Raw genomic sequence first — 17,826 nt, 5'->3', positions numbered from 1 at the left:
AGAAATCGAGACTCATCAGACCAAGCAACGTTTTTCCAATCTTCTACTGTCCAATTTCGATGAGCTTGTACAAATTGTAGCCTCAGTTTCCTGTTCTTAGCTGAAAGGAGTGGTACCCGGTGTGGTCTTCTGCTGCTGTAGCCCATCTGCCTCAAAGTTCGACGCACTGTGCGTTCAGAGATGCTCTTAGGCCTACCTTGGTTGTAACGGGTGGCGATTTGAGTCACTGTTGCCTTTCTATCAGCTCGAACCAGTCTGCCCATTCTCCTCTGACCTCTGGCATCAACAAGGCATTTCCGCCCACAGAACTGCCGCTCACTGGATTTTTTTTCTTTTTCGGACCATTCTCTGTAAACCCTAGAGATGGTTGTGCGTGAAAATCCCAGTAGATCAGCAGTTTCTGAAATACTCAGACCAGCCCTTCTGGCACCAACAACCATGCCACGTTCAAAGGCACTCAAATCACCTTTCTTCCCCATACTGATGCTCGGTTTGAACTGCAGGAGATTGTCTTGACCATGTCTACATGCCTAAATGCACTGAGTTGCCGCCATGTGATTGGCTGATTAGAAATTAAGTGTTAACAAGAAGTTGGACAGGTGTACCTAATAAAGTGGCCGGTGAGTGTATATATATATATATATATATATATGTGTGTATATATATATATATATATATATATATACTGTATATATATATATATATATATATATATAATATGTGTGGATATAAACATATATCTGTATCTATATGTACATTTTAATAGCCCATAGTGATAGCCAGAAAGTGTTTTATAAAACAAAGTGAAAAACCACTACAGAGAAGAAAAAAAAAAAAAAACCCAAAGGAATAGACCTTATTGTACATATCAGACAAAATATATAATATATAAAATTGCCTTTATTAAATAGATGTTTGCTGACAGAAATACTAGTACAAAAAAGACATGTGCACGTGCCTGAACAAATCTCCAACAAGATATATATATAAATATAAGGATAATATAAAATCATAAAAACCGGAAAAGGTAGATAAAATATATTTTGCTGTTAATAGAATAATTGATCATATATAAATCTCAACCAGAAGGGAGAAGTATAATACTCAGGGTATTTTATGAATGCATTAAAGCAGTGTAAGTGACAAAATTATTAGTATTAAACTTCATAAACCTATATCATGGATCTTATAGTTATACACTATATACACTATATATAGATCCATCGGTCTTGCAGGACGCCACCACCTGAAGAAGGAATCATTTCATAAACGCGCGTCGGGGTGTGCGCGTGTCTGCAACTCCACCAGAGTTTTCATATCTCTGGGAACTTTTTTGTCTGAAATTTTGCAACATGGATCTACATTAATGGTATTGTTTGCTTTGCACTTTTTTGTCACATTCAACTAGTGAATTTTCATGCATTTCTTTTTTGCCCTAATGTTAGTTATGCACTTGCACTTTATATTATGTTATGTTTATGAAGTTTAATACTAATAATTTTGGCACTTACACTGCTTTAATGCAATAATAAAATACCCTGAGTATTATACTTCTCCCTTCTGGTTGAGATTTATATATGATAAATTATTTTATTAACAGCAAAATATATTTTATCTACCTTGTCCGGTTTCTATGATTGTATATTATCCTTATATATATATATATATATATATATATATATATATATATATCTTGTTGGAGTTTTGTTCAGGCACGTGCACATGTCTTTTTTGTACTAGTATTTCTGTCAGCCAGCATCTACTATTTAATTGTCTAAGGGTCACTTCCGTCTTTCTGTCCTTCTGTCTTTCTGTCTGTCACGCATATTCATTGGTCGCGGCCTCTGTCTGTCATGGAATCCAAGTCGCTGATTGGTCTCCCCAGCTGCCTGTCATGGCTGCCGCGACCAATCAGCGACTGCCACAGTCCGATTAGTCCCTCCCTACTCCCCTGCAGTCAGTGCCCGGCGCTCGCTCCATACTCCCCGCAGTCACCGCTCACACAGGGTTAATGCCAGCGGTAACGGACCGCGTTATGCCGTGGATAACTCACTCCATTACCGTCGCTATTAACCCTATGTGACCAAGTTTTTACTATTGATGCTGCCCATGCAGCGTCAATAGTAAAAAGATCTAATGTTAAAAATAATTAAAAAAAAAAAATCATTATATACTCACCTTCTGCCGCCTTTCCCGCTTCTCGCGACGCTCCGGTGACTGCTCCATGCAAGCGGCAGGTTCCGGTGCTAAGGATGTTATGCGACAAGGACCTGCCGTGACGTCATGGTCATGTGACCGCGACGTCATCACAGGTCCTGCGACATACCAACCCTGGGACCGGAAGCTGCCGCATGCACCGCACAGAGAGCCAGGACTTCAAAGGGCCTTTGGAAGGTGAGTATATGTTTATTTTTTATTTTAAGTCTCTATACTACGTGGCTCTGTGCTGTATACTACGTCGCTGTGCAATATACTACGTGGCTGGGCAATATACTACGTGGCTGGGCAATATACTGCGTGGCTGGGCAATATACTACGTGGCTGGGCAATATACTACGTGGCTGGGCAATATACTGCGTGACTGGGCAATATACTACGTGGCTGGGCAATATACTGTGTGGCTGGGCAATATACTGCGTGGCTGGGCAATATACTATGTCGCTGTGCAATATACTACGTCGCTGGGCACTATACTACATCGCTGGGCACTATACTACGTTGCTGTGCAATATACTACGTGGCTGGGCAATATACTGCATGGCTGGGCAATATACTACATGGCTGGGCAATATACTACGTCGCTGTGCAATATACGACGTGGCCTGTGTTATATACTACATGGCTAGGCAATATACTACATGGCTGGGCAATATACTACGTGGCTGGGCAATATACTACATCGCTGGGCAATATACTACATCGGCCGGGCAATATACTACGTGGTTGGGCAGTATACTACGTGGCTGGGCAATATACTACGTGGCTGGGCAATATACTACGTCACTGGGCAATACACTACGTGGCTGGGCAATATACTACATAACTGGGCAATATACTACGTGGACATGCATATTCTAGAATACCCGATGCGTTAGAATCGGACCACCATCTAGTCTATTTAATAAAGGCAATTTTATATCTAATATATAATTGCCTAGAATACTACTTCCTGCAATTTGTGCCAACTTCCGTGGCTTTGTCCGGAGCTATTGTCCGGAGCTATTGTCCGGAGCTATTGTCCGGAGCTAATGTCCGGAGCTAATGTCCGGAGATAAGTGACGTCACCAGTGTCCTACACCCAGGCAGAGCACAGTGGCCCCAGGCAGAGCACAGGGGCCCCAGGCAGAACATGGGGCCCCAGGCAGAGCACAGGGGCCCCAGGCAGCATATGGGGCCCCAGGCAGAGCACAGGGGCCCCAGGCAGCATATGGGGCCCCAGGCAGAGCACAGTGGCCCCAGGCAGAGCACACACCAAATCGGAGGCCGAGGGGCCCCGCCAACCAAATCAGAGGCCGAGGAGCCCAGCCCACCAAATCGAAGGCCGAGTGGCCCCGCCCACCAAAGCGGAGGCCGAGGGGCCCGGCCCCGCCCACCAAAGCGGAGGCCGAGGGGCCCCGACCACCACATCGGAGGCCGAGGGGCCCCGCCCACCAAATCGGAGGCCGAGGGTCCCCGCCCACCAAATCGGAGGCCGAGGGTCCCCGCCCACCAAATCGGAGGCCGAGGGTCCCCGCCCACCAAATTGGAGGCCGAGGGTCCCCGCCCACCAAATCGGAGGCCGAGGGGCCCAGCCCACCAAATCGGAGCCGAGGGTCCCCGCCCACCAAATCGGAGGCCGAGGGTCCCCGCCCACCAAATCGGAGGCCGAGGGTCCCCGCCCACCAAAGCGGAGGCCGAGGGTCCCCGACCACCAAATCGGAGGCCGAGGGTCCCTGCCCACCAAATCGGAGGCCGAGGGTCCCCGCCCACCAAATCGGAGGCCGAGAGTCCCCGCCCACCAAATCGGAGGCCGAGGGGCCCCGCCAACCAAATCGGAGGCCGAGGGGCTTTGCCAACCAAATCGGAGGCCGAGGAGCCCCGCCCACCAAATCGAAGGCCGAGCGGCCCCGCCCACCAAAGCGGAGGCCGAGGGGCCTGGCCCCGCCCACCAAAGCGGAGGCCGAGGGGCCCTGCCCACCACATCGGAGGCCGAGGGGCCCCGCCCACCAAATCGGAGGCTGAGGGTCCCCGCCCACCAAATCGGAGGCCGAGGGTCCCCGCCCACCAAATCGGAGGCCGAGGGTCCCCGCCCACCAAATCGGAGGCCGAGGGTCCCCGCCCACCAAATCGGAGGCCGAGGGTCCCCGCCCACCAAATCGGAGGCTGAGGGTCCCCGCCCACCAAATCGGAGGCCGAGGGTCCCCGCCCACCAAATCGGAGGCCGAGGGGCCCCGCCCACCAAATCGGAGGCCAAGGGGCCCCGCCCACCAAATCGGAGGCCGAGGGGCCCCGCCAACCAAATCGGAGGCCGAGGGGCCCCGCCCACCAAATCGGAGGCCGAGGGTCCCCGCCCACCAAATCGGAGGCCGAGAGTCCCCGCCCACCAAATCGGAGGATAAGGGGCCCCGCCAACCAAATCGGAGGCCGAGGGGCCCCGCCAAACAAATCGAAGGCCAAGGGGCCCCGCCCACCAAAGCGGAGGCCGAGGGGCCCGGCCCCGCCCACCAAAGCGGAAGCCGAGGGGCCCCGACCACCACATCGGAGGCCGAGGGGCCCCGCCCACCAAATCGGAGGCCGAGGGGCCCCGCCCACCAAATCGGAGGCCGAGGGTCCCCGCCCACCAAATCGGAGGCCGAGGGTCCCCGCCCACCAAATCGGAGGCCGAGGGTCCCCGCCCACCAAATCGGAGGCCGAGGGTCCCCGCACACCAAATCGGAGGCCGAGGGGCCCCGCCAACCAAATTGGAGGCCGAGGGGCTTCGCCAACCAAATCGGAGGCCGAGGAGCCCCGCCCACCAAATCGAAGGCCGAGCGGCCCCGCCCACCAAAGCGGAGACCGAGGGTCCCCGACCACCAAATCGGAGGCCGAGGGTCCCCGCCCACCAAATCGGAGGCCGAGGGTCCCCGCCCACCAAATCGGAGGCCAAGAGTCCCCGCCCACCAAATCGGAGGCCGAGGGGCCCCGCCAACCAAATCGGAGGCTGAGGGGCTTCGCCAACCAAATCGGAGGCTGAGGAGCCCCGCCCACCAAATCGAAGGCCGAGCGGCCCCGCCCACCAAAGCGGAGGCCGAGGGGCCTGGCCCCGCCCACCAAAGCGGAGGCCGAGGGGCCCTGCCCACCACATCGGAGGCCGAGGGGCCCCGCCCACCAAAGCGGAGGCTGAGGGTCCCCGCCCACCAAATCGGAGGCTGAGGGTCCCCGCCCACCAAATCAGAGGCCGAGGGTCCCCGCCCACCAAATCGGAGGCCGAGGGTCCCCGCCCACCAAATCGGAGGCCGAGGGTCCCCGCCCACCAAATCGGAGGCCGAGGGTCCCCGCCCACCAAATCGGAGGCCGAGGGTCCCCGCCCACCAAATCGGAGGCCGAGAGTCCCCGCCCACCAAATCGGAGGATAAGGGGCCCCGCCAACCAAATCGGAGGCTGAGGGGCCCCGCCAAACAAATCGAGGGCCGAGCGGCCCCGCCCACCAAAGCGGAGGCCGAGGGGCCCGGCCCCGCCCACCAAACCGGAGGCCGAGGGGCCCCGACCACCACATCGGAGGCCGAGGGGCCCCGCCCACCAAATCGGAGGCCGAGGGGCCCCGCCAACCAAATCGGAGGCCGAGGGTCCCCGCCCACCAAATCGGAGGCCGAGGGTCCCCGTCCACCAAATCGGAGGCCGAGGGTCCCCGTCCACCAAATCGGAGGCCGAGGGTCCCCGCCCACCAAATCGAAGGCCGAGGGGCCCCGCCCACCAAAGCGGAGGGCGAGGGTCCCCGCACACCAAATCGGAGGCAGAGGGACCCCGCCCACCAAATCGGAGGCCGAGGGGCCCCGCCCACCAAAGCGGAGGCCGAGGGTCCCCGACCACCAAATTGGAGGCCGAGGGTCCCCGCCCACCAAATCGGAGGCCGAGGGTCCCCGCCCACCAAATTGGAGGCCGAGGGTCCCCGCCCACCAAATCGGAGGCCGAGGGTCCCCGCCCACCAAATCGGAGGCCGAGGGGCCCCGCCCACCAAATCGAAGGCCGAGCGGCCCCGCCCACCAAATCGAAAGCCGAGCGGCCCCGCCCACCAAAGCGGAGGCCGAGGGGCCCGGCCCGGCCCACCAAAGCGAAGGCCGAGGGTCCCCGCCCACCAAATCGAAGGCCGAGGGGCCCCGCCCACCAAAGCGGAGGCCGAGGGGCCCGGCCCGGCCCACCAAAGCGAAGGCCGAGGGTCCCCGCCCACCAAATCGGAGGCCGAGGGTCCCCGCCCACCAAATCGGAGGCCGAGGGTCCCCGCCCACCAAATCGGAGGCCGAGGGGCCCCGCCCACCAAATCGAAGGCCGAGCGGCCCCGCCCACCAAATCGAAAGCCGAGCGGCCCCGCCCACCAAATCGGAGGCCGAGGGTCCCCGCCCACCAAATCGGAGGCCGAGGGTCCCCGCCCACCAAATCGGAGGCCGAGGGTCCCCGCCCACCAAATCGGAGGACGAGGGTCCCCGCCCACCAAATCGGAGGACGAGGGGCCCCACCAACCAAAAGTAAGTGCGGCCCCAAAAGTAAGTGCGCCCCGGGTGCAAAAGTAAGTGCGCCCCCGGGTGCAAAAGTAAGTGCGCCCCCGGGTGCAAAAGTAAGTGCGCCCCCGGGTGCAAAAGTAAGTGCGCCCCCGGGTGCAAAAGTAAGTGCGCCCCCGGGTGCAAAAGTAAGTGCGCCCCCGGGTGCAAAAGTAAGTGCGCCCCCGGGTGCAAAAGTAAGCGCGCCCCCGGCCCCGGGTGCAAAAGTAAGCGCGCCCCCCAGTCCCGTGTGTGAAAAGTGCTGCTGTAAAGCTGGTAGCGCTGTTCAAGCACCATGTATTTCCTTCAGCCCATCTTTGTCCGGAGCTAATGTCCGGAGATAATGTCCGTAGCTAATGTCCGTAGCTAATGTCCGTAGCTAATGTCCGTAGCTAATGTCCGGAGCTAATGTCCGGAGATAAGTGACGTCACCAGTGTCCTACACCCAGGCAGAGCACAAGGGCCCTAGGCAGCATATGGGGCCCCAGGCAGAGCACAGTGGCCCCAGGCAGAGCACAGGGGCCCGAGGCAGCATATGGGGCCCCAGGCAGAGCACAGTGGTCCCAGGCAGAGCACAGGGGCCCCAGGCAGCCTATGGGGCCCCAGGCAGAGCACAGTGGCCCCAGGCAGAGCACAGGGGCCCCAGGCAGAGCACAGGGGCCCCGGCAGCATATGGGGCCCCAGGCAGAGCACAGGGGCCTCAGGCAGAGCACAGGGGCCCCAGGCAGCATATGTGGCCCCAGGCAGAGCACAGGGGCCCCAGGCAGCATATGGGGCCCCAGGCAGAGCACAGTGGCCCCAGGCAGCATATGGGGCCCCAGGCAGAGCACAGTGGCCCCAGGCAGAGCACAGGGGCCCCAGGCAGCATATGGGGCCCCAGGCAGAGCACAGTGGTCCCAGGCAGAGCACAGGGGCCCCAGGCAGCTTATGGGGCCCCAGGCAGAGCACAGTGGCCCCAGGCAGAACATGGGGCCCCAGGCAGAGCACAGTGGCCCCAGGCAGAGCACAGGGGCCCCAGGCAGAACATGGGGCCCCAGGCAGAGCACAGGGGCCCCAGGCAGAGCACAGGGGCCCCAGGCAGCATATGGGGCCCCAGGCAGAGCACAGGGGCCCCAGGCAGCATATGGGGCCCCAGGCAGAGCACAGTGGCCCCAGGCAGAGCACAGGGGCCCCAGGCAGCATATGGGGCCCCAGGCAGAGCACAGTGGTCCCAGGCAGAGCACAGGGACCCCAGGCAGCCTATGGGGCCCCAGGCAGAGCACAGTGGCCCCAGGCAGAACATGGGGCCCCAGGCAGAGCACAGGGGCCCCAGGCAGAGCACAGGGGCCCCAGGCAGCATATGGGGCCCCAGGCAGAGCACAGTGGTCCCAGGTAGAGCACAGGGGCCCCAGGCAGCCTATGGGGCCCCAGGCAGAGCACAGGGGCCCCAGGCAGCATATGGGGCCCCAGGCAGAGCACAGTGGCCCCAGGCAGAGCACAGGGGCCCCAGGCAGAGCACAGTGGCCCCAGGCAGAGCACAGGGGCCCCAGGCAGCATATGGGGCCCCAGGCAGAGCACAGTGGTCCCAGGCAGAGCACAGGGGCCCCAGGCAGCTTATGGGGCCCCAGGCAGAGCACAGTGGCCCCAGGCAGAACATGGGGCCCCAGGCAGAGCACAGTGGCCCCAGGCAGAGCACAGGGGCCCCAGGCAGAACATGGGGCCCCAGGCAGAGCACAGGGGCCCCAGGCAGAATATGGGGCCCCAGGCAGAGCACAGGGGCCCCAGGCAGCATATGGGGCCCCAGGCAGAGCACAGTGGCCCCAGGCAGAGCACAGGGGCCCCAGGCAGCATATGGGGCCCCAGGCAGAGCACAGTGGTCCCAGGCAGAGCACAGGGACCCCAGGCAGCCTATGGGGCCCCAGGCAGAGCACAGTGGCCCCAGGCAGAACATGGGGCCCCAGGCAGAGCACAGGGGCCCCAGGCAGAGCACAGGGGCCCCAGGCAGCATATGGGGCCCCAGGCAGAGCACAGTGGTCCCAGGTAGAGCACAGGGGCCCCAGGCAGCCTATGTGGCCCCAGGCAGAGCACAGGGGCCCCAGGCAGCATATGGGGCCCCAGGCAGAGCACAGTGGCCCCAGGCAGAGCACAGGGGCCCCAGGCAGAACATGGGGCCCCAGGCAGAGCACAGGGGCCCCAGGCAGCATATTGGGCCCCAGGCAGAGCACAGCGATATTTTGGACCACTGTGCGGTGTTTCAGACCCCCTGTGTGATGTCTGGGGCCCTGTTCTTAAGTATATTAAAGATTAAAGTAACGTATATTAAAGTATATTATAGATCAAATTTGACACGTTTATGAGCACCATTGAGTGATATACTCAAGAATGGCATAATTTTTCAACATTTTATGGTTTCAAACTGTAAACACTCAGAGTTTTTTTTACTTCAACCAGAAAACCTTAACGGTTCATAAAAAACTTGACTGTTCAGGATATGATAAAAGTCATAGTATTCTGAATCTTTAACTTATAAAGATACCTTTACATGGGGTGATTATTGGTTCCAGAGAGGCTTTCGGCCGATAATCGTACACATGGCTGGTGACAGGACAATACAATATAAACGTTCAAAGGTAAACACTGATAACATTAAAATCTAATATATAATTGCCTAGAATACTACTTCCGGCAATTTGTGCCAACTTCCGTGGCTTTGTCCGGAGATAATGTCCGGAGATAAGTGACGTCACCAGCGTCCTACACCCGCTCAGGGTGGACAAAGATATATGCCTTCGTGGTGCGCGGCACTTTTCTGATTGGTTGCCGCCTGCCGCGAGCGACCAATCAGAAATGTGCCGTACTGTCAAGAATTGTCAAGAGCTGGTGAGTGCAGCCATTTTTTGTTCTTTCTTACTATTATTTATTAATTGTATTATTCTTACATTTGAATAAATAAAGTATATATGGATTCTAGACTCCCGATTCTTTAGAATCGGGCTGCCATCTAGTATTATATATTTTGTCTGATATTTACAATAAGGTCCATTCCTTTAGGGGTTTTTTGTTTTATTTCTAGGAGGTAGTGGTTAAGGTCCTGATGTTTGGCACGAGGGAAGGAGCCGGCCCCAGTACTTCTGGAACTGAAGGTGCACGTATCGTACCAGTTCAGCATTTTCCTAGGGTGGTCCCGCCAACTGGAAAAAAAGGTAAGCCTCAAAAAAGGTGCCGAGTGTGCTACAAAAGAGGAATACGCGAGGACACCATCTATCAATGCGACACCTGCCCCGAAAAACCTGGCCTGCGTATGAAGGATTGCTTTAAATTGTACCACACCTCCATGCACTACTAATTTACTTTACAGGAAACAGATTAATTCCAAAGGAGGCACATCTACGTAAGTCCTTTGGGGGTCTACTTTCCAAAATGTTGTCACTTGTGGGTTTTTTTCCTGTTTAGGCACATCAGGGGCTCTGCAAACAGAACATGACGCCCGCAGATGATTCCATCAAAGTCAGCATTCCAAAACGTCAGTACTTCCCTTTCGAGCCCCGACGCGCGCCCAAACAGTTTTTTCCCACTTATGGGGTACCAGCGTCCTCAGGACAAATTGTACAACAACATTTGCGGTCCAATTTCTCCTGTTACCCTTGGGAAAATAAAAAATTGGGGACTAAGGCTACGTTCACATTTGCGGTGTGCGCCGCAACGTCGTCGCCGCAAGAAAACGCATGCGTCGTGCGGCCCTATCTTTAACATTGGCGCCGCATGGGGCCGCATGTACATGCGTTGTCATGCGTTGTGTTGCGTTTTACGCCGCATGCGGCGTTAGGGCGCACCTGTCAGGGCGCAGCAAACGCAACATGTTGCATTTTTCGGGCGGCGCCGACCTTTTAAAAATCGCTTGCGTCGTGTTTGCGTCGTGCTTGCGTTGCCGATGCGCCCTTTTCCCCATTGACTTGTATTAACAACGCAGACGACGCAGGTACTTGCGTCTTGTTGCGTTGTACGGCGCATGCGTTTTCCAATTAAAAATGCAACACATTGTCTAGACTTTGTCTACACACTAAAAAAAACCACTATATATATAAAAAAAGGGGGTTTGGCATTGTATTTCACAAGGCTATTCAACACAGAAAAGACTGAGAGGAGAATCTGCTTTCCAAACCTGTAAGTATATATTTCTCTTTGCATATTTTTTATTCTGGGTTTTATTTCTTGATTTTGATTAAATTTGTGCAAAATTTGGTCTGTGCTATTGTACGGTTATGGCACTGTGGGTTATTTTTGAAAAATTGTGTTTTTGATGTACTTTATGCTGGCGTTTCTTGTCTTCGGCCTTGCTTGGTTTTGGATTGGTTTTGGATTGTTCTGGTGTCATGCGGTTGTTCAATGTCTTTTTTTTGGCTGATTTTTTATTGTAAAATTTCTGGTGCATTTTTTTTTCTGGTTTCTATTGCTGGGGGTAACCGTATGGCGTTTTCTTGGCTCATGTCTTGCTGTGTATTATTATGCTGTTTGCATTTTTTTTTCTTTCCTTGAGTGTCTTTTCTTGCTGGTGGGGGGGCTACATTTATGATGTTTCATTTGTATTGTATTGTTCCGTGCGGCTATATGCCATTATATGTTCAATTGTCTTTTTCCTTTTTTTTTTTTTTTTTTTAATCTCTGATGGTTTTACATCGTTTTCCGTATGGCATATATCTCCTTTCTTGACTGTTTGCATTGCCAAGTGTGTAGTATAATGGATTAATTCTTTTTTTTTTTGGTGGGGCCCTTTTTTTTTAATTTCATGTGGTTTTTTTGCTATTTGACTATGGTTTATCTTTTGGGTTGCTGTATTTTGTAACAGCAGTTGTCCCGTAATGTTTATTGCTTATTATCTAGAATGGTATTTATCGCCTTTTTCTGATGTATTTCTGGGGTTAGATGTCACCAGATGTTGTTGTTTTGGATAATGTCTTGTTGTAATTGTAAAGTATGGCATGCATGAGTTTGCTATTTCATTGGGCCTTTTTTTTTTCCTCTAAGGTTTTTTGTGAAATTTTTTATATTTTTAAATTTGGACATAGGTGTCTATTTTTGCTTAATTTTGTTTGGGTCTATTCTTGTACTGTTTCTTCTATTGTCTTCTCTTGCAATGTATGGCGTTGTGGTGTCGCTTGTTGAGTTTGCATTGTCCTATCAGTCAACAGTCAATTGTGGTCGTTTGAATTTTTTGGGCCTATTTTATTGTATGTGGCATTGTGCTTTGGATGTGATTTTTGGCTCATTTTTTCATTGCAGAACAAACTTGCAAGAATGCCAAGTTCAGCATCTGGCCAATCGGCGCGGGGGAGTGCGGTGAGTAATTATGTCCAGTTGCTTACTATTCGCTGCCATTTGTAGCTTTGAAAATAATTTTTGTATACAATTTTTACAGGCTTCTTCAAGTGAGGGGGAAGGCAGTCAGCGGGAGCAGAGAGCTCGGGGCCAAGATGTGGCGTCAGGCCGGCGAGTGAGTATTTTTTTTTTTTATTTGAGTAGCATCCTGCTGTGAGGAACATTACATTTGAGGTGCATCATGCTTTCACTAGGGATGTTTACTAAGCTTAATTACATTATAGCTTTTAAGGGCAGCAAGTATTGGGGGAAGGTAACAAAGTAGAACTCCCTGCACAAAAACATTCCAAAATACAGGAGTAGAAAACATAAATATACATACATAAAATGGCAAAGACAGGATAGGGCAAAGGTACATATCATGATAGGTGCTGGTGGTTGTTAATATTTGCATATCTCTAACCTTAATGTTTTCTAATTTTTCTAGGTTTCACAACGGGACCAAGGAGATTGTGGGATCGATGTGGAGCTCCTGATCTCCAGCATCCAGGAGCGTGGCCCGTTGTGGGACAGCCGTGACCCCCGGCACATGGACCAGGTGGTGTTGAGGCGTTTGTGGGTTGAGGTGGCAAAGTCGCTGTGGGATGGCTTTGACAGTGCCTCAGCGAAGGACAAAGGCAACTTTCGTGAGTATCGCTGATACGCTGCTATGACCCATCTTGCCAGGATAAACACAACCGTGTGTGATGCGATCAACGCCTAAACTTTGCATCACACAAGGTTGTTTTATCCTTTTAAAATGCTAAATATGTAACCTTTTTTTTTTCTTTACATTCACAGTTAAAAAGTTGCGGACCAGATGGCGATCCATGAAGGACCGTTTCAATAAGGGGCTCCGGAATGAGGAGAAGCAATCTCGTAGTGGTGCTGCTGCGGCCAAGTCGGTGCCCTACAAGTACCACAGGGCACTACAGTTCCTAAGACCGGTCCTTGGCCGCCGACAGTAAGTATTTTGTACACATACCATATTGCACAGCCACATTGTACATTGCCCAGACACATAGCATATTGCCCAGCCACGTACATTGCGCATACACATACTATATTGCCAGGCCACTATATTGCAGCCACATAGTACACGTTCTAGCCACGTATCAACATAGTATATTTCCCAGGCACATAGTGTATTGGCCATCCATGTAGTCAGCGTAGCATATTGGCCATCCACGTAACTTTTTCCCAAGTGGAATGGTATATAGCCCATTAGTAATTTTTTTCGTTAAGCGTGAGTCCTTGTAGTCCATGACAGGTTACATTCTGAGTCAGGGTAGTTCTGATTTCAGGAATAATGATGACGTCTCGATCACATGATCCTAACGTCATTGCCGTTCCTGTGATCAGATCTGCAAAGTCACTGTGTGTAATTTTTGTTTTTTTTTTAAAGATTTTTATCTTGACTTTAAATTTTATACTATTTTTGCGGCATAGGCAGGGTTAAGAAAGATATTTTGTCAAAAAATTTTTTTGAACAATGACAGAGGTATGCGGTAAAAAGGCTTTGGCAGCGGGAATGAACAGTCATTTTCTTCCGTAGGTATGTCCATGATTGTTATCGTCAGCCATAACGGTCAGCTGGCGATAACAATCTGCAATTTATTATAGGCCACACAGACTGAGAGACAGGGGATTGTAATGTATTGTTGTCATATGTAATGTTAATTTTATTACAGGAGTTGGCGTATGTGATAGGTTAGTACTTGAAGACTAATTTTTTCCTTATCTTTTCACAGGACACACAGCAGCACCCTCGAGAGAGCTTGCCCCGCTGGAGCGGTCCTTCATGAATCGCCATCTGACCCGTCACAGCCCTCCCACAGCGACAGCAGGCTTGCACCACCATCTGGAGAACCGGCAGCCGGACCATCAGGTGTTCCCCTGCCCGAGGCCTCTGGCGCACCTTCGTTCGGGAATTCCCGACAGCGCCAGCGTGCCTCGGACAGGCCAGCCATGCCCGAATTTTTGCATTTGAGCACGGTTTTCCAGAACTGTTTCAAGGCGTTGAGCGATAAAATGGACAGTCGTCTGTCCAGTATCGAGCGGCGCCTTGAAACTCTGGAATCCGAGCTCTCGAGTCCGGCCAAACATTTTTTTAGTACCATGGCTAAGGGCATGGTGAAACACCTTACGCCGGAACTCCAGATTTCGGTGATGCAGGACTGCAACACTTCCTACGTGAGGGCTCTGCAGCAGGCTCGGGTCGTGCAGTCAGCGACAATGCCCGTAGTGCCGTCGCTGGCTAGCATGACTCCGACTCCTGCTGCAGAGCCACTCCAGCCACCCCACCGAGGTCCACGTGCCGAGCGACGCCACAAAAGGCACCATAGTGTTGTGCCGCCGACTCCTGCTCCTGCCCCTGCCAGGGCCTCATCCTCCCGTAGCCGTCATCATGCAGTGGGAGCTGCCGCGGGAGATCACACCAGGAAAAGGAGGAGGACTCACACTTCGGCTCTGGCTGCTCCAATCCAGACACCAACTTTGCGGCAGGAGTCTAGCCGCAGCAGGAGCAGCCAGGGCCATTCAAGAACCAGGGCAAGACTGGTTTTGCCTCCTCCCTCCCCTACAGAGGTGGCGGTTTCATCACCAGTGTACCCTGAGGGGGGCTTGGACTTACCATCAAGTCTATTGGACTCTAGCACATCTTCCTCCTCTTCCTCTCCCCATTCCCAACCTTACCACTCCCCCATGGTGGCTGATGTTGATACCCCCTAATTTCCCTTTTTTTTCTGTTTCCCCCAAATAAAAATTGTTCTTGTTAAACCAACAATATTTGTTCTTATTTTCAAGGATACTTCTCGGCAATTCACGCCGTGCACCCTCTACCCATATTTTGTGCTTCAAACACCTCATATATGCAATGTCAGAAAGTATTTTTACAATTTTTATTTTACCTTTTTTTGGGTGTCTCTCATTGCTGTATGAGGTGTTTTCAAACACTGAGGGTATGTGTCCACGCTCAGGATTGCATCAGGCTTTTCCATCAGTACTAAGCCAAAACCAGGAGTGGGTGATAAATACAGAAGTGGTTCATATGTTTCTATTATACTTTTCCTCTGATTGTTCCACTCCTGGTTTTGGCTTACAAATACTGATGGAAAATCCTGACAAAATCCGGATGCAATCCTGAACGTGGACACATACCGTAAAGGTACCTTCACACTTAACAATGCTGCAGCGAAACAGACAATGGTGCAGATCACTGCAGCATCGCTATTTGGTCGCTGGAGAGCTGTCTGTGTGACAGCTCTCCAGCGACCAATGATGCCGAGGTCCCCGGGTAACCAGGGTAAACATCGGGTTGCTAAGCGCAGGGCAGCGCTTCCGATGTTTACCCTGGTTACCAGTGTTAAATGTAAAAAAAAAAAAAAAAGTAGATATACTCAGAATCGCGTCCCCCGGCGTCCGCTTCCCTGCACTGACTGAGTGACGGCCCTAAGATCGGTCACATCACCGCTGTGCTGTGCATTCACTTTACGGCCGGCAGTCAGTGCAGGAAGCGGACGCCCGGGGACGCGAAGATGATTTTTTTTTTTTTATTTTACATTTAACACTGTTAACCAGGGTAAATATCAGGTTAATAAGCGCCGCCCTGCGCTTAGTAACCCGATGTTTACCCTGGTTACCATTGTAAAACATCGCTGGTATCGTTGCTTTTGCTGTCAAACACGACGATACACGGCGATCTGACAAACAAATAAATATGTTATATGGTATGGCATAAATTTGTTCTTTGAAGCAGGGTAGAAAACTTAGAAAACTTTTTTTATTAAACAACATTTTAAAAAGAAAGGGTTACAATTTTTTAGATAAGGCACATTACATTTGTGAACTATAGGTAGATGCCAAATTTGACATAACCAAACCAACCTAAACTGATTTATTGCACATTTACTGTAGAATTAGTTTATTATCATATTATATTTTTAGCACAGCCACAGTAGAGGTATTTATTGGTGTAGTTAAATCCAGAATACAGTCCAACAGTAACATTAACACTACACCATTTGATCTTGCCATGACACACGGCCAACATCTGACACAAAATAGGCTGCAAAACGATCCCTCATCTGCGCAATTTCAACACTTGTCCTCAGAGGATGATCATGGTAATCGGGCAATGGGTTGGCTATGGGTTCATCGAGTTCCACGTTCAGTCTCTCTTTGGCCATAATATAATTGTGGAGAACCACACACGCCTTCACCACCTCATCCACTGTCTCAGTTTTCAGATTAATGGCGGATCCTAATATCCGCCATTTGGAGACAAGGATGCCAAAGGCGCACTCCACAGTCCTTCTGGCCCTGGACAGTCTGTAATTGAAAACCCTTTTGGTGTGGTCCAAGCCCCGACTGGAGTAGGGCTTCAATAGGTTGGCAGACATTTGGAATGCCTCATCCCCAACCACAACAAATGGCATCGCAGGGCCTTCGGTGTGGGGAAGAGGTCGTGGCTGTGGGAAATTAAAATTGTTCCCATATAATTTTTGGCCCATATCCGAGTCTTTAAATGTGCGCTAGTCATTTGCACGGCCAAACGCACCAATGTCCACTGCGAGAAAACGGCAGTCCGCACCGGCAATTGCCATGAGCACAGTGGAAAAGTATTTTTTATAGTTGTAGAAAAGGGATCCACTTTTCGCAGGCTTGGTAATGCGAATGTACTTTCCATCCACCGCGCCAATACAGTTTGGAAAAGAACACACTTGCTCAAATTTCTGTGCGTTGGCCTCCCAGATTTCGCTTGTAGGGACGGGTAAAAATTCCTCCCGGAGATTATCCCACAAAGCGCGGCATGTCTCAGCAATAATTCCGGAAAGAGTGGAGACTCCAATCCGGAACTGAAAATGAAGTGATCTCAAGGTCTCTCCGGTAGCCAGAAAACTGCCAAGAAGATAAAGAAATTACATTAAAGTACATTGTAATTTATAAAAGTACATTGACCATACCAACCCCCCCAAAAAAAAAAAAAATAAAAAAAAAAAAAAAAAAGGAAAAACATATCACAGTCAGTCATTCAAACAGCTACGTACCGTAGAGTCACCAGCAGCCGTTCCTCTGCGGAAATAGCTCTCCGGAGCTGCGTGTCCTGCCTGCTAATGGCTCCTTCCACCCGACGCAGAAGATAGCGGAAGCTGTCCTGAGACATCCTGGTATATTCGTAATATTTCTCCAGGTTGTCATTCAGTTCGCCAAACAAGGAATGGTATGCTCCACGGCTCTCCCGGACTTCCACGATAGGGTGTATCCAAAAGCGGCGACGACTCCATCTCCGTTTTTCCCTTTCCCTTTGATGAAAACAGGCGACAGCATAGGCATGAGCCAAGGCAAATTCCATCTCCATATCCATGTAGATACTGTCCATGGGACGCTCCATCATGAATACCAGCAAAATGGGAGGAATTCCTCTCTGCCAGGGTATATATACACAATTACATAAACACCAACCCTCTTCTAGCCATTGGTGGTCCTTATCTATAGTGTAGACACTTTTTTTTTGGGGTGGGGAAAGAAGAATGACTCAGTGCCCAAAAAACGCATGCGGCGCAAAACGCTGCGTTTTGTTAAAAACGCAACTGCGTTTCAAAAAAACGCAGCGTTTTGCGCTGCATGCGTTGAACGCATGCGGCGCAAAACGCAGCGTTGTGCATGCGTTTGTTTGTGTTGTGCGTTGCGGCGACGACGCTGCGGCGCACACCGCAAATGTGAACGTAGACTAAAAGGTCATTTTTGTGGGCAAAAAATAGGTTTTTTTATTTTCACA

The 17,826-nt window shown here is 51.8% G+C and overlaps 1 protein-coding gene across 1 annotated transcript; it reads right to left on the bottom strand.

The window, feature by feature from the left end:
• Window positions 1–16,551: 16,551 nt before the first annotated feature.
• LOC143768350 (uncharacterized) lies at window positions 16,552–17,571 on the bottom strand. Its single transcript, XM_077257035.1, has 2 exons — window positions 17,096–17,571; window positions 16,552–16,946 (listed from the first exon to the last, which is right to left on the bottom strand). Exons 1-2 carry the CDS (start codon window positions 17,440–17,442, stop codon window positions 16,580–16,582), a joined length of 714 nt encoding a protein of 237 aa, XP_077113150.1. The 5' UTR covers window positions 17,443–17,571; the 3' UTR covers window positions 16,552–16,579.
• Window positions 17,572–17,826: the final 255 nt, after the last annotated feature.

Source organism: Ranitomeya variabilis, chromosome 4 (assembly GCF_051348905.1).
Source record: "Ranitomeya variabilis isolate aRanVar5 chromosome 4, aRanVar5.hap1, whole genome shotgun sequence".
NCBI classification, from domain to species: Eukaryota; Metazoa; Chordata; class Amphibia; order Anura; family Dendrobatidae; genus Ranitomeya; species Ranitomeya variabilis.
Note: the sequence above shows the minus strand (reverse complement) of the source record. Positions and strands in the feature narration are given on the sequence as shown.